Source organism: Poromitra crassiceps, assembly GCF_964638095.1.
Source record: "Poromitra crassiceps genome assembly, chromosome: 10".
NCBI lineage: Eukaryota > Metazoa > Chordata > Actinopteri > Beryciformes > Melamphaidae > Poromitra > Poromitra crassiceps.
Window position 1 is genome coordinate 35,169,359 of NC_139631.1, and position 26,151 is coordinate 35,195,509.

At 45.1% G+C, this 26,151-nt stretch overlaps 1 protein-coding gene across 1 annotated transcript in view; it reads right to left on the reverse strand.

Moving 5' to 3' along the window:
* The window catches only part of LOC310783898 (zinc finger matrin-type protein 4-like), a gene marked incomplete at its 5' end in the record, with an annotated part of 143,663 nt that overhangs the window by 36,127 nt on the left and 81,385 nt on the right, over positions 1 to 26,151 (reverse strand). Inside the window, one exon of the mRNA XM_083644814.1 lies at positions 6,219 to 6,431. Within this exon, the coding sequence (XP_083500940.1) occupies positions 6,219 to 6,431 (213 nt within the window). The remainder of the gene's footprint in view (positions 1 to 6,218; positions 6,432 to 26,151) is intronic.

Sequence of the window (26,151 nt, forward strand, 5' to 3'; positions counted from 1 at the left end):
GCATACAGGCACAACTGGCCGTATCTGCGAGTGGGAAGCCGGATTAAAGTCGAGCTGAAATGCCATCTGCATGCATGCGACTTCCTTTTCGTGACGTATTCCGAGTGAAACAGGGTGGGGAGGCGGGGCATAGCGTGTGTGGAGGAGTTTGATTTGACCGTTGAAAAGTGGGCGTGTCTGGGATGAGGGACTGGAGTGGACTGACTGAATGTGAGGGGCGAGTGCTCTGCCCTAAGTGCCTCGGAGCAGAGCGAGACAGCAGTCCACTAAATAATTAATTTCACCGGACAAATCTGAAACCTACCAGTCACATTTCAATAACAGTGTTATGAGCAATATAATGTAAATATAGCCCTGTGGACTGCACACTCGATGGCTGGCTCACAGCCCCAAAAGCAGAGAACCGCTGGTTGGTTCCCTTCCGGATGGACAGCCGTTTCCAAGCCAAGGGAGAGTGCCGGCCGACGAGCCGCGGTAAATAGCGATATTCCTGGAATGTGAGTTAATGAGCCAATTAGATTTTGATGTGAAAAAACAAAGGACTTATTTTTGGCATACATTGTTAAATAGAATAATAGATGCAATCTATGACCAGGGATGTGATCTAAAGTACCGGTAGTTAAAAAGTCAATTTCATTCATTTTTTTGTAAGCATTATGTGTCCTGGTCGCTGCACCAGCGCCTCCTCTAGTTGGTCAGGGGGAGCAGAACTGGGGGGGTAATAGCGAGATCCTGCCACGTGCCACGTCCTGGTAGTGAAATCCCTCGCTGTCACGTGACTGCACATGTATCGGCATGTGCTAGTCTACAATTCTCCCCAGATTGGTAGAGGGGGTGGCGCAACGACCAGGACAGCAGGCGGAATTGGCCACGTACAATTGGGGGAGAAAATTCATGCTGGCCCCCGCGCGCTAGCGGCACCTGCTCCTTCTTGAATATTGGGACGGGCCCGCCAGCTGCTGCTCTGCAGCCCATGCATCCGGCAGCCTCCCCATCCGCGGCCCTGCCTGCGCCGCTGCCTGCTATGCGCGCCGCTGCCGTCCCATTCTCTTATCCACAGGCTCCCGATGCTGCTTTCTGCCTGTTAGGATGATTTGCCACTTCATTACTAATTGATAATCGTCAGAGAGAAACGCTCATTAGGCCAAGTGCTGAATAGTGCAGCGAGCACGCTGACATTTCCAGCCTGGCCGTAATGATCGGCTTGACGTTGGCCAATCAGGCTCTCCCGAAAACACAAAGTGCAAAACAGGCATTGTGCAACGGAGACGAAACCTGAAGATGCAGAGGGGCTTTGAGTTAACGGACCATCTACTCCCAAGTGGAGAGGCGGAGAGAGGCAGCCTTCGCTGCAAAAGGCATAAGGGAGAAATCTCTTTGCTTTTAGCAGCAGTGTGAGCGTTCAGGACCAACGCTGCGCTCGAAATAAGAGATAGCAGTGTGCTCAAAAATCTCCAAAAGCCAACGTGACAAAGCCGAGCCCGCCTGCAACCGCTCAATTTGCCTTCAAATCAGCACCAGTGTGCCCGCGGGGATAAAGAGCCAATCAGGCCCGGAGTTAGGCGGCGTGTGTCCAATCAGCTGTGAAGAGTTATCTCTCCCATTCTGTCCGGTCGCGCACCGATGCCCTTTACAACACCTCTGGGCTCCCTCAGCCGTGCTGGCAGACAGCCCCTTCACCGGCTCCAATAATACCGTGTAATTGTTATTGACATATTGTGACTGGAGACGATAAGCGGGGACGTTCTCTCCTCCTGCTCGCTAAAATTAACAGCTTGTGACATGCTTCAGCTTCCACCCAGAGTCACGCTGACAGCTCCGGTGGAGAGAGAGCGCTTTCAACTCTCCAACGGGAAGGCTTACATTTAGGGCTGTGGCGATTCACTTATCTCCCGATTCGATACTATCACGATTCTTGGGTGCCGATTCGATTTATATTGCGATTCTTAAGTATTGCGATTCTTAAGTATTGCGATTCTACGATTATTGCGATTCGATATTACGATTTATTGCGATTTTTGTTTATTTTTTTCTTTTCTTTTTTCAGTTTGTTTGCTTTTTTACACTAGATTAGAACATGGGAAAAGTTGAATCATACACTAGAGACTGTATATTATATATCATGAGTAGGGCTGGGCGATATAGTTAAAAACAGGGGCGGACTGGGATCATAATTCAGGCCGGGCATTAGATACCAAGCAGGCCAGGCCGATATGGGCCGACGCGCGTGAAATTTGGGCCGTTTGAAGCCCAATTTGGGCCGTTTGAAGCCAGATTTGGGCCGTTTGAAGTCCAATTTTACAATGAGATGCACCCACTTTAACCCTGAAGTGTAATTATTACTTCAGACTAACTAATAAAGTAATAAAACCACTAGTAAACCAGTAGGCGGCGCCTGGCCTGCTGTTCAGTGAGTGGCCTGACTGCAAGCACCCCTTTTTTTTTTTTTTTGCGATTATCGATTCTGGAATAAAAGATAGATCCAAAAAATCGTGACATTAAAAATCGCGATACTTAGGTGAATCGATTTTTTCCCCCACCCCTACTTACATTCAATCCGCAACGCTTCCCCACAAGAAATAGCTGTTGTGCTACTGTGTTGCTACCGAGCTACAGTAGCATTACTGAGACATTTTGGTATAAAGCAGATGAGTTGTGTTCTATGTGTGCGTCTCAGGATATTTTTGCTCTGTATTGACTTGCCAGTCCACGGTGCAAAACTAATGAGAACTCTCACTGACCTGTTCGCTCACGTACTGTAAGATAGTTGACTTGGCAACAATCCACTTTAACAACCCATGCCAGCGCACACTTATAGTCTGAGTTCTGAAAAGCATAGCTGTATTTTCCAATTTCTAAATATTAAGTGAAATTATTCAAGGTCCATTTATTTTACCTGGTGATTAAATGAAGCAGTGGTAAATGCTAAAGTATTTCACTTCAGGTCACTGTGTGGCCTCATTTATCAGCTTTATTGGACTAATGAAAAGGGACATTGATGGAGGCCAAATGGCCAATTAAGTTCATTTTTTCAAAGTACCTTTCCCTCTCTGGAGGCAGTGTGCTGTAATACTTCTTTCCCTCTCTGGAGGCCGTGTGAATACGTCTTTCCCTCTCTGGAGGCAGTGTGAATACGTCTTTCCCTCTCTGGAAGCAGTGTGCTGAAATACTACTTTCCCTCTCTGGAAGCAGTGTGCTGAAATACTTCTTTCCCTCTCTGGAGGCAGTGTGAATACTTCTTTCCCTCTCTGGAGGCAGTGTGCTGAAATACTTCTTTCCCTCTCTGGAGGCAGTGTGCTGAAATACTTCTTTCCCTCTCTGGAGGCAGTGTGCTGAAATACTTCTTTCCCTCTCTGGAGGCAGTGTGCTGAAATACTTCTTTCCCTCTCTGGAGGCAGTGTGCTGAAATACTTCTTTCCCTCTCTGGAGGCAGTGTGCTGAAATACTTCTTTCTCTCTCTGGAGGCAGTGTGAATACTTCTTTCCCTCTCTGGAGGCAGTGTGAATACTTCTTTCCCTCTCTGGAGGCAGTGTGAATACTTCTTTCCCTCTCTGGAGGCAGTGTGAATACTTCTTTCCCTCTCTGGAGGCAGTGTGTGCTGAAATACTTCTTTCCCTCTCTGGAGGCAGTGTGCTGAAATACTTCTTTGACAGACTTGTCTACTGGAAACAGGAAAATCCTTGTCAGGCTGTCCGTGTCTGAAAAGATGTCCTCCTGCTCGCTGCTTTTGCCAGTATGTTAGCGATATTGTTGTCCCTCACAGTGGGTGTGGCTTTAAACGAATGACACGCAGTGTCTCTATGGTAGGCAGACCTCCGTGGCATTACATAACACCTTGCCATGGCTGTTCCCTCTGTCATTCTGCATAACTTGAGTCAATAGCAGCGCCATCGGCAAGGGGAAGAACCAAGACAGGCGTCCTGCACGGGCGCTAGGAGTGTGCCAATATCGTATCGTTATCGATAATATCGTTACAATTCATTATCCTATCGTCAAAAATGCATATCGTGATATCCTGATAATGGCAATATTCCGACTTGTTGATGTAATGACATCACACCAATGGTATGACATACACACAGCAACAACATACCTGGCTGAAAGCGGTTATTTCCAAAAAGGGGAGTGACTTCAGTAGTGTGGAAGTGGTTTGGTTACAAAAGAGCATTTACAACAAACCATGGCAATATCTGAATGCATATTTGAATATTTGAAGGCAAACTGTTATGTTTATGCTGACATAAAACTATAACACTTTGTTTTTGCAATTGTATGTTCTTGAAATTAATAATGAAATATTTTTCAGTATTTTGTCATATCGTCAATAATATCGTGATATTATTATTTTTTATTTTTTTATATATTTTTTCCATGATTTTTTATCCCATTTTTGTCCCCCATTAGTGCTAATTTTAATTTATTTATCCTGGTTGCTGCTCCACCCTCTGCCAATCCGGGGAGAGCCGAAACGGGCTCCATGCTTCCTCCGAGACATGGGCAGTAGCCAGCCGCTTCTTTTCACCTGACAGGGGAAGCTTCACTGGTAGGACATGGCACGTGGGAGGATCACGCTATTCCAACGAGTTCCCCTCCCTCCAAACAGGCGCCCCCCGAACGACCACAGGAGGCACCGCTTCAGCAACCAGGATATTGCATGTTTTGGTGAGGAGTTCCTGTATGAAGGAAACCCCCAGGGGGCACGGGAAGAACATGCAAACTCCACACAGAAAGGCCCTTTTGACGACCCCACCCGGGCGGTGGGCACTCGAGGACATGCGGACGGGCACGCACTCCTTCAGCGCTCACAGCGTCCCAGGTGGGAATCGAACCCAGGACCTTCTAGCTGTGAGGCGACAGCGCTTACCACTGCACCACCGTGCCCCCCCGAATATCGTGATATTATTTTAGGGCCGTATCGCCCGCCCCTGACGGGCGCTGGAGCCGAGGGAGAGAAAACGGGCCCATAAAGAAGATAGAGTTAGGCCATTTTTTTTATAACCCGGCAAAGGGTTTTGCTGAGCATGCATCCATTTTATTGCAGCACTTTCTACATATCCATAATACACCTGGGAGTTGCCAAGCATAAGCAGTCTTGTACGGTTGTGCCAGGTAGAGGTTAGGGCTTTGTTTGAGAATGGCATCTAATGTAGATGTAGATGTTGGAGACTGTAATAACCAGGCTAAAGCAAACGTGTTACACCCAATACTGTAGCTGGATGGATGGCTTTAGTTAAACCTACCATCATGAATACATTTGAGCCCAACACACTATTTCCCCCTCAGTAAGGTCTGTCAGACAGTGGCCGCCTATAAGGTCTACATCTTTTTGAGTGATGAGCAAACTGCTCAGCTAGCTAAAATAGCAGCTAAAGTTTTGTTGAACTTGATATCTTCTGAAAAAATAACCACTCTTGTATCCCTATCTATAGTGATTATTCATGAGAACGCACACTTTCACAGTCTGTCAGGCAACTAGATAGATTGCCCAGAACAGGGTTGCCAGGTCAGGCAACATTTTCTAAAACCCCATCTACAATTTATTCTGACAGATAATAAACTTTTCTCATTCCCGGAGTGGATGAGTAAGGGAATTCATATGATATCAGTTCACGGAGACAATGGCTTATGAGCGCTCAATGATCTACATATTGAATATGATCTTCCAGTAACTTTTATTTTATTTTATTCAAGAGCCGCCAAACAAGCCTGTGAATTTCCCTAAGGCTTAGCACTTCCCACCCATATTATTGCACACAATGTTAATGATTGGTCACATTGGTCAGGTTCCAATTGTTATGGAGAGAAAAATGTGCATTGTAATTCATTGCATTGGACAGTACCACTATCAGTGATGCATAGATACAGTCAGTCTGTGTGGGAATGGTCACAAAACGTTACTTCTGGTAGCGTTCTGTCAGTAGGGCGTGGGGGAAAACCAATAATCTCAATGCACCAATCCTGGTGCTTGAATGCTGAGTAGGGCGTGTTCTGCCCACAACTGCAGTGGGATCCATAATAACGCGGTACAGAGAGTTCTGTACAGATGTGCGTTCACTGCGGGGGGTTGAATCCCCGATCCTGTCTGCCTGGGCTGGGCTAGCAGCTAAATGCTAACTATGCTGCCTGGGAAGAACGGGAGGATTTCCCCCCGCGCTGACCCATTGACCATGCGTCTATGACGAGACATCGCCTGAATGTATTGGTCCTCCTCTCCATACCTTTCATCTCACCCATGTCCAGGGTCTTGCCCAGCTGCTCCAGCAGGTCAGCCCTGGCGGCGTTCTTCTTGTGCTTCTTGCCATCATAGTGTTGCTGAGCCATGCCGGGGTTGTTGAACCAGGCGTTGCATAGCTGGCAGTAGCGGTCCGAGTCCCGGCGCTGTCGCGGAGAGGTCGTTTCGGGGGAGCTCTTCACAGGACTGGGAGGCACCTCTGAAGGACAAGAAAAAATTTGCAAAACTGAGGTCATGCCGAATAAGCATAAAATAATTTTTGTAGAGGTTAAAACTTCATTCTGAAAACAAGATATGTATTTGAGTCAAATGAAAAGAGAAGAGGCTAATGCAGCAACATTTTTTCTTTTTTTCTTAACTCAATCCCCGCCAGCGTTTTTGATCATCTTCACTCATCTTTCGAGACCCACAGAATATTTTCTTCTATGACTATGTAAATAGTGAATATGTCAAAAGAAAGAAGAGAGCCTCTACTTTCATACAAGTACAAAAAAAACAATTAATTTTTTTATAGCTTCATTTGTTCTTTTTTTTAATCAACACTTGAATGTCGGTCGTGTTCATCAAAAACGTCCATCCGTCCACGAAAAGCTGAGAAAAATGCATATTGATAAGTCATGTTCATCAGGTCCTGAACCGAATCAAATGTGTCTAAGGGGGGATACTGTACTGACTGGTGTTACACTCAACTATGCAGCCCGTATGATCTGGCCTCCCTTTCCGGCCAAACATATCTGTGGTCACAGCTTTCACTATACAGTAACACCGATGCGTGAGGGAGATTCACCCCTGCTCTCAGGAGAGGGAAGGCAGGGTCGCGCTCTGGTCTTGGCGGGGGCATGGTTGTCCGTGTATGGATGGAGCTAATCTACCTTGTGAAATGTACATGGCATGAGAGCTAACAAACTGGATTACTAGGAGGAGTGACTTGTGTATGTTTGCAGCACCTGGTGAAAAAATCCTTCAGGTTTGACTGACAGGCTGCTCTGCTGTCATGGAGTCAGTGTTATCAGTGCGGCGGCTGTGTTACCAATGCTTTGAGCAGCAAGCCTGGAGCTTTTTCTGATGGGAGATTGTTGCTTTTCCTCTGCTCCCTGGTTTTGGGCGGATCATCACTTCGGATCGCTTCTTTGTAACTGGAAGTGCTGTCCTATTTCACAAGGTGAGTAACAGCGCCATCTATCATATGACAGTGAACGGCGTTGAAGCGTTGTCTCGGAAATGACGTGAGACGCCAACGGCAGCAAAAGAGTGAATGCAAATACAAACATGCAACCAGAATGCAGACACTAAGGGCATGTCAACAACGCCTCGAGATGTAACGTAGCTTGTTGACAATGGGAGTGCTTCAATGAGCAGCGATCAGCGGCGATGTAAGAGTGTGACTGCGGCCATGCTAGTGCATAATAAGAAGCTGTTCTCTCCATTAGACGCCTGAAGAGGAAAAGCTAAACTGTACTTGTCAAACGCAATAAAGAGCCTGCTCTTCTGGCCGCCGCCCACTTGTGCCTTCATGCATGGATGTCACCATTAACCCTGGAAAGAGCGTCCCACCGCACTGAGCTCTCCCCCCTCACAAAACGCCACTGTCCACTTCATCAGCGTTAACACTCGAGTGCTCGGCCCACCCTTTAAAGTCAACATTTACGCACGGCCCATTATGTGCCACTGTCAACATACCACAGTGCTGCTACTGTAACTGCAGTGAATAGCATAGAGATGCAATGTATAGGACCTCAATTTTTCAACCTGTTATTTTATAAAAAAGACCAAACTATTCACCTTATGTTCAGACGCGGGGGTGGGCCAAATTCTTCCGGGTCGTTTTTTTCTCTCCTCCGAGCGCAGCTCGAGCCATTTACGTCTATAAGACCCGCAGACGTTAACGTAATTCCCTGGAATGCGAGACTTAACGAGCCAGTTACATGGCGTTGCATTCTTAGACATTGCCGTTTGCTTTTATTTGATATGTTACATACAATTGGCTAAATTATTAGTTAATTCAGAGTTAGATGATATTGGAGCAGCCAGCCATTTTCTTTTTCTTTTTTTTTTAGCCGGAAGTCGTCACACGACCACACAACCGGGTCAAATGGGCGTGGCTACATAAGGTGAATAGAGAGACTGCATGAAATAGGCCACGCCCATCACGGGGGAGAGCTCTCCATTCACTTCCATACACCAGCGTCATTTTCCTTGAATTAAACATAGCTAAAAACTGTTGTGTGGTGGGGCTGCGCAGACAACAAATGTAAAAAAATCACCAATTCAAGTTTTTTTGTACGTACTCCCGAGCAAAACAAGGAAGCCGTTGAGTTGAAAAATGTGGATCTAGCTGTCAATGAAGTAAGTTGGAGTGTTCATCTTCCATATATATGATCTTTGAGTGCAACACGTGACATACAGTAGGACAGGGGTTCCCAAACTGGGGTACGTACGTACCCTAGGGGTATGTGGCGGTACTACAGGGGGTACTTGAGAGAGGAGGGGAAATGGAAAAATGAAAGAATAATTCTTGAAAATAAATGAACAATTAAAATATGTATGCACAGGAGCCAATAATTGGCTCTTTCAACTCTTTCACTCCATTTCTTATTTTGTAATGTTATATCCTTCAAAAGGTGGGTTATCGTTCATTCATTGCATCATGCTATACTTTTCTCTTGCAGTTTTCTAAGCAAAATGTTGTAGTTGGGTAAAGGGGGTACTTGGCTTCAGAAATCAGGGAAAGGGGGTACTTAAGTCAAAAAAGTTTGAGAACCACTGCAGTAGGAGAACACCAGGATTGGGGGGGGGGGGGGGGGTTCAGGAAGCAGAAAGTCAGCAGACAAACGTTGTGATCAGCTCACGTCTCGTTCGCAGTTCAAATAAATGAAGTAAACACGCACAACGTCTCATTATTTGACACTAGCCATGTTCCTCCTAAGATATCTGTACAACTATCTGTATCTGACGAGAGTTCCTTTGTTCGTCCGGTTAGCCGCGGTTTGTTTTGCTAGGACTTGCCGTGGTTTCTGAATGATGACGCGCTCCGCAGTGTCTCTTCTATAATTGCAGTCATGACTTGACATTGGTACAGCAGAGTTGCTATTTACATTACATTTGACATGAAGCACTTGGCTTGACTTCACTGCACCACATCATGCAAATCAGCCGGTGCCCAGATGAGCCGCCTCCTCTGCAGGAAGGAAGGAAGTTACAGTGGGTCGCTTTAAATCTTGAGTGGACCAAATAATGAATAAGTGCGTCATGGCTGTTTTGGCACTTCTGGCAGATATGGTGCATAACTTGATAACAAAGTCCAAAATATTCAGGCAATTAAATGCCGGAGCAGAGAGAGCGATGGCAGAATGTCAAATGGAGAATTTAGTAGCTGGAGGAAACTCCAAGAGTGTGAAATATATTTTGGGGTTTGTGGGGAATGACAGTGCGGCAAGAGAACAAGAGACAAGGGAAGGAAAATGTAACTACTTTTCATTCTCTTGTTTACTCCACGATACATGGATTCCAACTATTAGTATTGCTGTTATTAGTGTTGTTGTTAGTTGTAATAGTAATAGTAATAGTAATATAGTGGTAGTAGTAGTAGTAGTAGTAGCAGCAGCAGCGGTAGTAGCAGCAGCAGCAGCAGCAGTGGCATTAGTAGAAGTATTAGTAGAAGTCATAGTCTCCCTGAGATAATCTGCACCTTAAAATGAAACATATAAAACCCTATTACAAAAGGTTCTAAATGTCCTGACAGTAGAAGCTTTTGACATTATCTTCATGGTGACATACTGTATACGCATTAACCTCATCTAGGGTCCAATAATACTTACAGCTAAGCATCCACATTTCACATTTTAAGCAAGAATTCACCCCGTCATCCCACCAGCAGCGAGTCCCTGTGCGGCGCGCTGGTATTCACAGCCTCCGCTGAAATCTGTCGGGCCGACCATACCCAACAATTATTCAGAAAGGCCACCTCCATGACACTGATAATTGCAACTGTGACATTTACATCACCCATCCAGAAACCCTATTATTGTCGTTAAACCATTCTGGGTCACTCGAAAGTTCAACCGCCACACAGGAAAAACAGAGACAAAATTAATGGCCAGTGGGTAGCACCATGTCATTTCATCATTATAACCGGCAGCAAACAGCTTGATTAAAAAAATCTAAAGATCAAGACCTAGGCTGTCCGGGTAATGCAGCGGTAGATTCCCTGACTACCAACACGAGGGTTGCAGGTTCGAGCCCCCGTGTTCCCTCCGGCTTGGTCAGGCGACCATACAGGCACAATTGGCCGTGTCTGCGGGTGGGAAGCCAGGGTATGTGTCCCGGTCGCTGCACTCTGGTTGATCGAGGTGCCTGTTCGTGCGGAGGGGGAGCTGGCCAAGTTCAACGTCAAGCCAACCAAGTCTGATATTAAAATCACACCCAGGTGAGAAGTAAGCGGTGCAGGCATCATCAGCCTATCAGTGTCTGCCCTAAATCACAGGTGACATCACACATCATCAGCCTATCAGTGTCTGTCCCCAATCACTGATGACATCACAATTGCTTAAGTGCTTAAGAGAGAAAGCTTGTAGATTTTGAGAATGTGTCTCAAAAAAGAGTTAGTATAGTTTGACCTAAAGTCTTTCCGCTGCTAAACTCCTCCCTCATAACGGCCTGCATTATTGGTGGAGATAAACTCCTCAGTCATAACGACCTGCCTTATTGGTGGAGATAAACTCCTCCCTCATAACGGCCTGCGTTATTGGTGGAGATAAACTCCTCCCTCATAACGGCCTGCGTTATTGGTGGAGATAAACTCCTCCCTCATAACGGCCTGCGTTATTGGTGGAGATAAACTCCTCACTCATAACGGCCTGTGTTATTGGTGGAAATAAACTCCTCCCTCATAACGGCCTGTGTTATTGGTGGAGATAAACTCCTCCCTCATAACGGCCTGTGTTATTGGTGGAGATAACAGCAGCCTCACTCCGGTCTCATAGATAACCCAGCGGGTGCGTAAAAGAACGGAGCCGTCTCCTCTCATTTAGCGCATCATTACAGCCATACTGTTTAACAGCCTTCTGTGCTTTGATTGAGAGTTCAGCTCGGTTTAGTTCAGGAGGCGGGGCTCTGGCCACCGGTGGTCTGTGAGGCAGATGGCGTCGACATTGCACAGTTTGCACCTGCTGCGTAAAGGACGCTTTGCAAAATCGGCGAAAAGTCCATTGCTCTTTAGGAAACCGAGAGGATTCTCATGAGCTTTTGGCACCGAGAACACAAAGACACAAAAAAACTAAACACAAAAAAACTAAACAAAAACAAAAAACATAAACTGAGAGGACTATTTTTGAACGTTAAATTTTTTTGACATTTCTGTCTGAGAAGAACATTTTTGGGGAGAACCATCAAAACACAAGGGTATGAATCACCCCCGAGCCTGATGGTCCTGATTTATCATCATCAAGTCAAGGAGATGGATGGCACACATGCCTGATCTCCTCATGGCAGCCTTGCAGTGGGTTCATCAGCGGACACGCAGTGCAGCAGTTTATTGGCCCGATAAGCTCAGTGCCGTGTGACGAGATGTGGGGGTGAACGGTTCTGCTTTTTGGTTTGGATTAGAAGAAGTAGGCTAGATAGTGTGGCAGTCCAACACACAGACTCACCATACAGTGGCGTGCTACAGTATATAACATGGGTGTTGCAGGATTTGGACATTTGAGTGTTCAACAGATATGGGTTTTTGATAGGCTTTTAAACCATACTGATCAGGTGAACTCACATTCTGTTTGGTTCTGCAGATCAGTCTGGCCTCCAGCCCGCCCACAGCCATTTCCAGAACATTACACAGCGCACGGTCCAATCAGGGACCTGCCTGGTAGTTGATAACGTAACCGTTCAATCAGGGACACCGCTGGCAAAACAGTACAGCGTCTCCCAAACGCAATGAGCCATAACGTTAATGTTGGTAGAATAAACACAGCCGTGATCAATTATGTTTATAGATTTATAAACAACGTTCGGGAACAGAGACCACACCTCATACTCATTCCATTTCTGCCTACATAGTACTTAAGCACTTACTTACTTACAAGTACTTAACCTCACCCACTCCTCTCATCTTTCGTCTCAGCTTGTAAGCCCCTCCCACAGTACAATTTTCTATGTTTTAACACAGGAACAGGGGGGCTCATGCCATCCGACCAATGGACCGATCCCCCCAGCCGATGGCCCGATGAGACAGCGCCCTCAGAGTCTCGACCCCAAAGCCCCCCCCCCTCCCGGTTACATCCAATTGTGCCGCCATCAGCACTTCATCGCCGACTCTCCCCATTCCCTCATCCTCTGAACCCTTATCCATCCATCCATCCATTCAACATCTCAGCTCCATCTATTCTCTATTAAACTATTTCAAACCATTTTCTTGTTGGCGTGGTCCTGGTTAGTGAAGTGCAGTTATTGCAGAAATAGATTAAAAGGGGGCGGCTGTAGCTCCGGAGGTAGAGTGGGTCGTCCACTAATCGCTTTGAATAAAAGAGGTCGGTGGTTTGATCCCTGCCTCCTCCAGTCTGCATGTCAAAGTGTCCTTGGGCAAGATACTGAACCCCACATTGCTCCTGATGGCGGTACCAGCACCCTGTGTGGTACCACCACCTGAATGTACCTACTGATTGTAAAGCGCTTTGGACAAAAGCACTATATAAATGCAGGCCATTTACCAAATAGCAACAGTTAAACATGAACAAGAGTATGCACCAGCGGTGGAAAAGTCATTTTCGCCGTTCTTCCGAGTGGATTTGGCGATGCTGATTGGCTGAAGGAGTTGTCTGTCAAGGCAAATCCTCCCACCCGCTGAAATCACTGGGGGCGGGCTGGAGGACAGACTGATCCACAGAAGGAAAGATCAGTGAGGCCATTTACACCTGGCACTAACATGCGTTTTCTGTTATCAGATTGCAATCGGATAGTGCTTGACCACATTGACATGATTACATTTACACCTGGTATTAATATGTGTCTCCAGTGTCCACATTGAGATCTGATTGCGATCGTATCAGGCAAGCTCCATAGCGTAGAGCAGCAGGAAAACAGCGGTGGCTGTTGTTGTATGTGGATTGAGAGGACACATTGCAATTACAGTCACAAGGCATCCCTGACCACCTCCGGAGGTGGTTTGGCCGATCAGATCGCAATCCATCCTCAATGCGTTTACACCTGTACTTCCAAGTGGTCAAGCACTATCCGATTTCAATCTGACCACAGTTAAATGCATGTTAGTGCCAGGTGTAAATGGCCTCAAAATGGTTTACCAGGCTAGGTTTTTGAAGGCTGATACCATAATTGATATTTATGAATATTAAATGCTTTTAATTGGACTACAGATGCAAATTAGCTCTTACCTATCTCTGGTACAATATGTTTATTGTGTACTGTCCCTGCTCAAATAAACAATAAAGATGAAGATAAAGATTTAGATTTGACCAGTTTCATGCAAAAAAAAGAAGAAATCCAAAGCAATACAAATACTCATTTTTTCCCATCAGAATTTAACTGTAAAAGTCTCTGAAACAGCATTTAAACAATCGTAAAACCCTCCATTGAAAGCTATACTAATGAGATTATTTGAGGTGGGTTAGCAGCTCCTTTAGGCATGCTGACTCTTGAGTCAAATCATAAATCTTCATCTCAATTATATCGGCCGTGAACAACGCTGACCTGCTGGTTTTTATTACAAGGCCAATATCGGACCAGTATAAAACTAATATATCAGTCTGACCCTCACAGTATGTGGAGTGAAATGTACCGTCAATCCTACTGTCCCCCTTTGTTTTAGATGCCAGATCTTTTCTGTCACAGTACCAAATGTGCCAATATGTACTGTAAGCTGCAAGTTGCCTTATGTTTCTCTATCAGTGTCACCACACAAATCCTTTTTTTTTTTTTTTACCTTTATTTATACAGGGGGAGTCTCACTGAGAGCAATGCTCTCTTTTTCAGGAGTGCCCTGTTCACATTCACACACACATTCATACCTGGAAGCTGACCAGTACAACCACAGTCTGATCTGCTGGCCACTGATCAGCTCCACTGGAGCAGTTGGGGTTAAGGGCCTTGCTCAAGGGCCCCCCTCAGTGGTGGTAATGAGGGAGGGGCAAGCGCTGCCTTTTCACTTTCCCCACCCAGATCCTGCCGGTCCCGGGGATTGAACCGACGACCTTCCGGTCACAAGCTCGCTTCTCTAACCATTGGGCCACCTTTGATAGAATGTGGGAATGATTGATGATTCTGAAGCTGATAACATTAGTGGGCTTCCCCATCCTTCAGAACTGACATTCTATATGGACATAATAAGCAGTTTTTGTGTCACCAGGAAGATGCATCAACATTGTCAGATGGAACCCCCCCCCCCTAAAGAAGAAGAAGAAGAAGAAGAAGAAGAAGAAGAAGAAGAAGAAGAAGAAGAAGAAGAAGAAGAAGAAGAAGAAGAAGAAGAAGAAGAAGAAGAAGAAGAAAAAGGCTTTACAACTTTACAACACTTGAGGAAAACATAAACAACAATTTCCCCCCCCTATTGAATTGATATGATGGCTTTTAAGATCACATACACCCTCTGCTAAAGAGACCCACCAACATGTGAAGTGCGCACTAGTGCAGTAAGACTGTGTCAGCTTTCTCAATCTCAAGCGTTTTCTCATTTAATTATTCTTCTATGTCGTCCGTATTGTGCTCCAGGAGGCCTTTCGTGTAAAAAATAATAATAACGCTCTGCATTAAATAGGGTAAAACACATCTTTTTAAAAAACATGAGTCTTCAGACATGAGGATTCCTTTCATCCACACACTGGCTATGCTAAACTACAGTGGCTCTGTGCTAAATTGATGCTGTGTTTCATCTCCCTAGACGACCTAGGACATTTCATCGATGCGGCCTTTAGCCTGCACTCATTTACAGCATTGAGTTGAAAAGCCGCACTCCCAACCGTGCGTTGCATTGGTATGCAGACGGAGAAGCGCTACGGCGCACACCTACAGTATTTAGCATGAACAGAGTTATGAATCACAGAAGATTTGGCACCCATGTGAGGAGAAGAAGGGATGAAAGTTGCTTTCAATGCACACAGTAATCTCTTCCTACAATGCCTTTTCCTTTTGGGGTTTTCTACCCCCCCCCTCCCCACTACTTAACCACCGCAGCCTGCACGACCCGGCAAACTCAATATTTTCCTCATACTTTCACCGTTGTCTCAGAGGAGGAATTACTGCAAGCTGTGCCGGGCCGCGGCAGGCAGGCAAGCAAACAAAACATCTCCATCCCCGAGATCACCAAGATTATAGTACCATCTGTGTCCTTCACACAAGGCCACGTTAGGCTGGGAAAGTCAAAGGGTTTCTATAGTGGGAGACTTTAAAGTATTGCATTTGCAGTTTGGACGGGGAGTTTTAAGGTCCGCTTCAGTCATAAACATGAAGCAAATACGTGTCTTTGGGTCTAAAAGTCAAATATTTACCTCGTTGTCTCCTATACGTTCCTCACTGACAACAGCGTATTATAGAATGCATCAACAGTCACCCTACAGCTCAAGCAGGCATCTAGTCAGCAGTATTAGGGAGGGACATTGAGGAGATAATGAGGTCCAGTAAATAGTGGACATTTGGGCCCACAGTGTGGTTGCTTTATGCTCCACAGTGTGGTTGCTTTATGTTGCACAGTGTGGTTGCTTTATGCTGCACAGTGTGGTTGCTTTATGCTCCACAGTGTGGCTGCTTTATGCTCCACAGTGTGGTTGCTTTATGCTGCACAGTGTGGTTGCTTTATGCTGCACAGTGTGGTTGCTTTATGCTCCACAGTGTGGTTGCTTTATGCTGCACAGTGCGGTTGCTTTATGCTGCACAGTGTGGTTGCTTTATGCTCCACAGTGTGGTTGCTTTATGCTGCACAGTGTGGTTGCTTTATGCTGCACAGTGTGGTTGTTTTATGCTGCACAGTGCGGTTGCTTTATGCTGCACAGTGCGGTTGCTTTATGCTCCACAGTGTGGTTGCTTTATGCTGCACAGTGAGGTTGCTTTATGCTGCACAGTGTGGTTGCTTTATGCTGCACAGTGTGGTTGCTTTATGCTCCACAGTGTGGTTGCTTTATGCTCCACAGTGTGGTTGCTTTATGCTCCACAGTGTGGTTGCTTTATGCTCCACAGTGTGGTTGCTTTATGCTCCACAGTGTGGTTGCTTTATGCTCCACAGTGTGGTTGCTTTATGCTCCACAGTGTGGTTGCTTTATGCTGCACAGTGTGGTTGCTTTATGCTGCACAGTGTGGTTGCTTTATGCTCCACAGTGTGGTTGCTTTATGCTGCACAGTGTGGTTGCTTTATGCTGCACAGTGTGGTTGCTTTATGCTCCACAGTGTGGTTGTTTTATGCTGCACAGTGTGGTTGCTTTATGCTGCACAGTGTGGTTGCTTTATGCTCCACAGTGTGGTTGCTTTATGCTGCACAGTGTGGTTGCTTTATGCTGCACAGTGTGGTTGCTTTATGCTGCACAGTGTGGTTGCTTTATGCTCCACAGTGTGGTTGCTTTATGCTCCACAGTGTGGTTGCTTTATGCTGCACAGTGTGGTTGCTTTATGCTCCACAGTGTGGTTGCTTTATGCTCCACAGTGTGGTTGATTTATGCTGCACAGTGTGGTTGATTTATGCTGCACAGTGTGGTTGCTTTATGCTGCACAGTGTGGTTGTTTTATGCTGCACAGTGTGGTTGCTTTATGCTGCACAGTGTGGTTGCTTTATGCTGCACAGTGTGGTTGCTTTATGCTCCACAGTGTGGTTGCTTTATGCTGCACAGTGCGGTTGCTTTATGCTCCACAGTGTGGTTGCTTTATGCTGCACAGTGTGGTTGCTTTATGCTGCACAGTGTGGTTGCTTTATGCTGCACAGTGTGGTTGCTTTATGCTGCACAGTGTGGTTGCTTTATGCTGCACAGTGTGGTTGCTTTATGCTCTACAGTGTGGTTGCTTTATGCTCCACAGTGCGGTTGCTTTATGCTCCACAGTGCGGTTGCTTTATGCTGCACAGTGCGGTTGCTTTATGCTGCACAGTGTGGTTGCTTTATGCTGCACAGTGTGGTTGCTTTATGCTACACAGTGTGGTTGTTTTATGCTGCACAGTGTGGTTGCTTTATGCTGCACAGTGTGGTTGCTTTATGCTGCACAGTGTGGTTGCTTTATGCTGCACAGTGCACTGTCACATGTACACATGTAATCACAAATGTGATTACATGTAATCACAAATGTGATTACATGTGAAACCCATGTAAATGTTGTTTTCCACACGTGCTCCACATATGGAAAACATGTTGCTATACAACATGTGGCAAAACATGTTATCACATGTTATCTCCTCGCAAACTTTAGGCAGATCAGAAATTTACTGACTGACAATGCTGCCTTCATGTTTTTGCACTCCATGGTTTTTTCCCCACCTCGACTACTGCTTAACGAGCTGGTCACTGGCCTGTAAAACAGCACTTAAGCCTATTGAATCTCTCTTCAAAAAAGCTCTAGAAATCTATGATAAAAAGCCACTCCCCTTTCACATTTTGTAATGTCCTGAAAATGCAAAATTTTCGATAATTTTATAACTTTTAGATACGCCTGTTTTGTGTTCAAATGTCTTCATGGTCTCGCGCCACCTGCTCTGTTTTTCAGACAGAGAACCGTAGAAGGCATGACCACCAGGGCTTGCCAGAGAGGAGACTGTGAGATTCCCCGCAGGCGCACTGCCTTCGGTAACAATGTCCTATCTGTCACTGGTGGGAAAATCGGGAACAGTATCCCAGTTGCAATAAGGGAATGCCCCACATATCCAACCTTCAAAATAAACCTCAAGGAATGGCTCAAAATAAATCAACACTGCAACCATAACCAACCATAATGTCCATTTTGGCCACATTGTTGTTGTTTCTATTGGCATTTTTTCGACTGTATTCGGTTTTGTTTGTCTTTTATCTTGTATGTTTTTTTATGTCATGAGGACTACGGACGCAAATGAGCTTTTAGCTAAATCCGACATATTTACTGTTATCGTATAGATGACTCTGTATAGGTAACCGTTCATTCATGTGTAACTGTCCTGACCAAATAAACAAATAAAGTAAAGTAAAGTAAAGTAATAACATGTGATAACATGTTTTCCCACATGCGAAAATGTTCCAAAACCACACGCTTCCCATGGGTTTCACATGTGTTCCACATGTTTTCACATGTGAAATTTAACATGTGTCCACATGTTCCACCACATGTGGACACATGTGGTGAAACATGTAGACACATGTGAATCTCATGTGTTTTTCTGAAAGGGATCCTCTAGTGAGGTTCTCAATAAATCTCTCCTATTGCTTTTCCTACGAACAATCCCGTAAGCCTTAGGGCACTAATGGCTCATTTCCACCACATTTTACCGCATAGTACGGCTCGTCTCAACTCGGCTTTACTCGTCTCTCGACCTGAAGTAGTGTCTAATTCCACCGCAAATACTGTAGTACTCGCTCAATCTGCCCTCCGCCCACAACTGGTCGTCATAGCGACGCCGCATATCTGCCGCTCTCCGTTTGTGATGGAGAAAATGTAAGTTCCATTTGCCTCATTTCATTATTAGCTAATAGCTATAATTGCATACACATAGTTATCTCGGCAATAGAGGTGTTGCATAATGCAGGAGAACAATGATGATTACATTCCATTCTACAACCGTTTGTAACGTCAAAATTAAATCCCTACACTGAACTTTCAAACTGGTTATGAAATACTGGTGCCTCTATATGACCTACATGAGCAAATGACACCATTGGCTAGGAAATTGTATATTTCTTTGTTGTTATTTACATGCCTGCTGCATAGCGCAGTGCAGGATGGAGGTTACGCTACAGGGAGAAGAGAAGCCGGCTGCCCGGCAGGTCGCCAGGGAAACCCGCAGCTCCCTCCGGCCTAGCGGAGCCGCCGACTTTTCTCTCTCAAAACAATTGAAAACACCCCTCATGTTAAGGCTGAGCAAGGAGATACGTTTTATTTCACCAGAGCTGAAGGCAGCAAGACAAAAGACTGCTGGAAATAACAGGAGAGTTTGGGATATAACGTTACACACAAGAGAAGGTAAGCGACTAAACGCCACTAAACTGGTGTCCAGAGAGAGAGAGAAAGTAAACACGATTCTGCCTGACCAATCAGTCGTCTACAGTGTTTTCACGTCACCGTATGGTACCGGGTCCACAGCGCTGGAACCTCAACGCGGGTTGTCCCCGTTTTTGACCGGTGGAAAACTACAAAAAAAGCGAGTCGAGCCGGGCGGAGCCGCGCCAATACCAGCGGTGGAAATGGGCCATGAGGTCCTGACCTGTTCTCATCATTTTAGTTGCCTGCAGTTTTTAGTGACATAGGAATTCAAGCTTATTCGGCTTCTGCACTCATTGCAAGTCGCTCTAAAAACCAACTGTCAGCAAAATGCCTCAAATGTAAATATAAATGCTAAAGTATTGAAATCTGAGTCAGACCATGTGACAGTGTGGACAATAGTATGGAAATACAGAATAAATGGGGCAGTAAAATGTGCCAATGATGGGGCCCTTTAAATGTTACCGTTAAGGTTCTATGGTTTAACTGCCAGGAGTCTGAAGCTATCCTATAGCCATGTTACGATGTGAACATTTGAGCTCGTAAACTGCAGAATGCAGATTCTCCAAATGACTTCTCAGTGAACCGGCATCAATGCAGGGGAAATAATACAGGCTACGCTGCGTTAAGCTGCAGAGCCGACAGAAAGTGACATTCGTGGCAGCTATTGTACTTGCGGCCCAGACAGTGGGAACCAGGCCAGGAGGTGCCAACATGAATTGGCAACAGCGCTTAGAGAAACCCATTTGGTCGTGTGGAGGAACAGTAAAAAATACATGTGGCTGTGTAAAAAACACTGTAATGGCAAATTTACATTCGGCCAGCCTGCCTGAGACGCACAGAAACAAAGTGAATGAACTGACGACTGCTCATCACACACCGGTTAGCGGTTAGCATTCAGCTGCATGCGGGTGATTCACGTGCTATATGGGTCAGTGAGAATGTGCACACAGTATTAACACAACCGTGTGCGGGAGGCGCCCGAATAAAAGGCCAAAGGAGATTATGTATTAGCTTATAGAGACTGTGAGAGCTGAAGATGCAGCCGGTGGGGGAGAACATCACATCTATATTTCTACTGTGAGATTGAATTCCTTGCATCTTCAAAAAGTCAACTTTGAATTTAGTTTACACACTGTTGCTGTTGTTGTTGTTGTTGTTGTTGTTGTTGTTATTATTGTTTAAGTTTATCATGGGTTTTGATCAGGTTTTATGGACCCATTAGTCATGAAACCTGCACTACTACAGTATAAAGGATGATGTAGAGTACCGTAAACTTTCTGTTCTGTGTGTTGAATTGTAGTCAACAGCACCATGTCCCCGTCCTTGAAGATTTAAATATCTATGATGGTCCGTTTACCACAAAAGAATTCAATAGGGCCAAACAGCAACTAAAAGTGGGGAAAAGTGCAGGACCAGATCTGATTCCACCAGAAGTACTGAAACTATGCAACCTGGACGACATTCTGCTGGACATGTGCAATTCCTCGCTCATGGACAGGGACACGGCTGAGCAATGGTCATTGATGAATATAATCCCTGTCTTCAAGTCTGGTAACATGCTTGACCCTAACAACTATAGAGGAATTAGTCTAGCACCAGTCATTGCGAAACTATATAACAGACTAATCCTAAACAGAATACGCCCCGCGCTTGAACCTTTCATGAGAAATAATCAAAATGGGTTCCGACCCAAAAGGTCTACAACTGCTCAAGTTCTTGCCCTCCGCAGAATTATTGAGGAGGTCAGGAAGAACAACTTGCCCTCTGTCATGGTGTTCGTTGACTTCAAAAAGGCCTTCGACACGATCAACAGGCAGAAAATGATAAAAATCCTGACTGCCTACGGAATTCCTACCCGAATAGTCCAGGCGATATCTGACATGTACATGAATACCAGAGCAAGAGTACAAACTCCGGACGGATTAACAGAAGAATTCCAAATTAAGACAGGGGTGCTACAGGGAGACACACTGGCACCATATCTGTTTATAATAGTGCTGGACTATGCACTTAGGAAGGCCATTGGAGACAAGGGGAATGAACTTGGATTTACCATCAAGCCACGCCAGAGTAGGCGCCTGCAGGCCCAAGTACTAACCGATCTTGATTTCGCAGATGATATCGCGTTAATATCAAATGAAATCAAAGAAGCCCAAGAACTCTTGAACCGAGTGGAGAGAGAGTGTGCTGTGGTTGGTCTTGGGATAAACGTAAAGAAAACACAGTACATAACTCAAAACAGCAGAGATGATAATCCCATCACTACTCTGTCGGGGGAGCCACTGGAGAAGGTGGAAGACTTTAAGTATTTAGGATCATGGGTGGCCAGTACAGAGAAGGACATCAGGGTCAGGAAGGCCCTGGCCTGGAAAGCTCTCCACTCACTGAATAATATATGGAGGACAGGCCTTTCTAGAAAAATCAAGCTTGCCCTGTTCACTGCATCTGTGGAGTCAGTGTTGATCTATGGCTCTGAAACATGGACCTTGAGTCAACAGAGAGAGAACAGACTAAATGGATGCTACACGCGGATGCTTAAGCATGCCCTCAACATCGACCCTAGTACCCATATCACAAACGTTGATCTCTACCAAGAGCTGCCTAAGCTAAGTGAGAAGATACGATGCAGGCGGCTGAGGCTTGCTGGACACTGCTATAGACACCCAGAGTTAGCAGCACAGAAGCTGGTACTGTGGGAACCGACACACGGAGCTAAAAGAAGGGGAAGACAACAACTAACATACGTGGACACTATAAGGCGGGACACCGGGCTGACTTCAGGAGAAATTGGAACGTGTATGCAGGCGAGGGAGGAATGGAGATCCATCATTGCCCGAGGAACCCACTCGACCTGATGATGATGTATGGCTGGACGCCTGTGTGTTAGGAGTGACTGCACCATGTATGGCTGGATGCCTCTGTGTTAGGAGTAGTGTTAATTTCGTCGACGAAAACTATGATGAAAAATGTTAGTCGACTACCTTTTTCCCCAAGACTAAGACGAGACTAAAATGTTCAGACTTTTAGTTTCATTGACTAAGACGAGACTAAAATACTCAACCTTTTAGTCGACTAAAACTTGACTAAACAAAAAGAGGATGGGGTTGACTAAATATGATAAAAACTAACAAGGACATTTGACACAGGACTAAGACTACGACAAAATTTAAAAATAGACTACAAAAGTCTGTTTCCCCCCTTCAATGCAGCAGTTCAGGTTCCTGTGCTGCAGAAATCATAGATGTAGCTGACATGTACCGGTAGCTGTCTTAAAAACATTTACAGTAGTTACAACAGAACCCACCCAGTCTTAGCTAAGGGTCTTATCTATATGTGTATGAGGCATTGTGTTCGCAAAATGTACAGCTACTTGCTTGTCTACATTATATCCAGAGAAGTCTGAGTGCTTTCCGCACAGCACAGCCAGCCTCCCTCCATTCTCCCCTCAGCTGCGGGCTGAGCAGGGACTGTAAATACGGTCCACTTGTCGTTGCTACTGTACCGCTGCACGCCGACACTGGCCCGGGTGGGCAGAGTCACCATTAGCTACTTTCCCTGGGAAAGAGTTGCCAACACTGCTTCGAATTACAATTACTAGTGCAAGCGCATCAGCAGATTCAACAGTTTTCATTGACTAAAACTAGACTAAAATGTGAACAGTTTTCGTTGACTAAAACTAGACTAAAATACTTATGGTTTTATTTGACTAAGCTGAGACTAAAATGCTCAAACTTTTAGTCGACTAAAACTTGACTAAATAAAAACAGGATGAGGTTGACTAAATATGATACAGACTAACAAGGACATTTGACACGGGACTAAGACTAAGACTAAATAAAAAAATAGCCGACAAAATTAACACTAGTTAGGAGTAACTGCACCATGTATGGCTGGACGCCTGTGTGTGTTAGGAGTGACTGCACCATGTATGGCTGGACGCCTGTGTGTGTTAGGAGTGACTGCACCATGTATGGCTGGACGCCTGTGTGTTAGGAGTGACTGCACCATGTATGGCTGGACGCCTGTGTGTTAGGAGTGACTGCACCATGTATGGCTGGACGCCTGTGTGTTAGGAGTGACTGCACCATGTATGGCTGGATGCCTGTGTGTGTTAGGAGTGACTGCACCATGTATGGCTGGATGCCTGTGTGTTAGGAGTGACTGCACCATGTATGGCTGGACGCCTGTGTGTTAGAAGTGACTGCACCATGTATGGCTGGACGCCTGTGTGTTAGGAGTGACTGACTGGGTCAAAGAAATGCTCTGTGTTTCTGCAACACCAGCCGACAGCGGGATGGAACAACAGAGGGTCCCGAGAGGCTCCGCTGACGTTGCTTATGTAGAAATCAATAGTCTGGGCCTCCCGCTGGCCTGCATTTAACTTCCTCACATTTGATATCTGTGACAGATCTGGGCACGGTGCAACAGAGACGCTTGAAATGATCACTTCACTTCAGAGGAGAAAAACGGTTGAATCTGAAGCTAACCCTTCTTTTTCTTTCATTTCAACGGTGATACGGGGAGTGTGGATCGAAACAAGGACGACAGCCTCAACCAGTCTTTTGTCTGTTTAGTCATAGTATTCCCATATAGTCACTTGATTGTAATCACCTGTTAATTGATTACAATCACCTGTTATTTTCTTACCACGATGGCCGCATGGTGATGTAACAGAATACTATCAATAAACCATGTATGTTGTATGCCTCCCCATGATTAAACTCTGATTAAACCAATATATTGGGCGTGGCCTTTTATTATAATCAGGATCAGGATATTACCTCTAATATGATGGATATGTTGCACTTTCATTGATTACATATGTATCATATAATGGAGCGAGGGTGCGCCTCGGTCCTGCCGCATCACTGTCGTGCCGATAACGACGGTAAAGCACACGTAACGCCGCCGGGAAAACTACTCTGACGTCCAAGAGGAATATAAGATCTTCAAATCTGCGATAAGATGTCGGAAACAGGTAAGACACCGTTTGAACCACTTGGTACCTCACATCACAGATGTTATGTGATGCTGTCGCTGAGCAATAGACCCTTTTCGCGGGGGCCATTTTGTGCCGAAAAGGCAGAATAAACACAGGTGCAGGCAAAACACTAATGAGGGTTTCCAAATTCCAATCATGGAAGTTTGAAACCCTCATTAGTGTTTTGGCTGAACCTGTGTTTACCCTGCCTTTTCGACACAAAATGGCCCCCATGAGAAGGGTCTATTTGCTATGCGAACGAGGAACAAATAGGGCTAAGGTGCACCCAATCAGCCCAACGACCCAACACTAGGCTCCTGCAGAAAGGACCAGGAGAGTGGGAGGGAGCGTCACAAAAGCTCAAATCTTATCCAATGGGGGTACGTGGTCTAATTTGTGTTTGAGAACCACTGGAAGTCCTTAAAGAGAACCACTGGAAGTCCTTAAACTGAACTGATTCTAATAACAGATTTGGATCAGATGCATGTGTCCCATGATCTAAATGATGTTCAGAGGCTTTTCCACCCTGACAAGAAAGAATAGCATTCTGGAGGAAACATTGAATACTCCAGATTTTTATTTTATTTATTTAGTTATTTATTTTAGGGACAATAATGTTCAAATTCAAAGATATTGAATATCTGCATAAAATATTGGTTATCCCACATTGTTACCTACAACACTCAAACCTTAGGTAGCAAGGATACTGTAGGAAGGCTAAGTTTAACTAACTTCTACAACTCTGCCAACTGTGATGCATTATGCAAATATGTGTGTGTGTGTGTGTGTGTGTGTGTGTGTGTGTGTGTGTGTGTGTGTGTGTGTAACAGTGTGTGCGTGTGAAGTTTGCAGGGTGTCAATGCGATTGATAGCTTTGTCATCGCCTCGTTTGGCTGGTACCAGCGCTGCCTCTGTTCTGGACCATTGGCTACAGATGGCATGCTTAATGACTGTTATCTGTCAGTGACATGTGGCAGAGACGGCAAATAGCAAAGGGCTGCGTGTGAGCAATATATATATATATATATATATATATATATATATATATATATATATATATATACATATTAGGGATGTCACAATATATCGTCCCACAATATATCGCGATATCAAAACGTGACAATATGTATCGTTGAGATGAAATCTCATATCGTGAGAAAAAGAAGCTGAACATGGTGGCACTGATCTGCATCTGATTGCATGCTCGCTCTCCTTTTCATTGCTTTGTTTGAACAGACGAGGGACGTTACAGACACGGAGGATGAAAATGGTGAAATTACTCAAATTAGCGTGGAGGATGCCCCTCAACGTACAAATCGATCGCAAAAAAATATTGTTAAAATATCGTATCGTATCGTATCGTTATCGTAAACCCAATATCGTGTATCGTATCGTATCGTGGGCTGAGTGTATTGTGACACCCCTAATATATATATATATACAGTCATATATATATATATATATATATATATATATATATATTTACGGACGCCCGACCAAGCCGGAGGGCCGCCCGCGAACCTGCGACCCTCGTGTTGTAGGCAGGGAATCTTCCGCTACACTACCAAGACGCCCGTTCTAAACACAATTTAACAGAGGAACTGGTTGTTATGTTATTAATTGGATACGGTGTGCATGCAGAACCTTGTTTGTAAATCGCCGAAATTCATTCCAAATTTACACCAACTTTGACAAAACGATTGCTGGTGTTTTAGAGAATGTGGTCGTCTGTGATTTTTAAACATTATGCAATCAGATCAGGTTGACATAATTTCCCCAAAGTAAACAAATT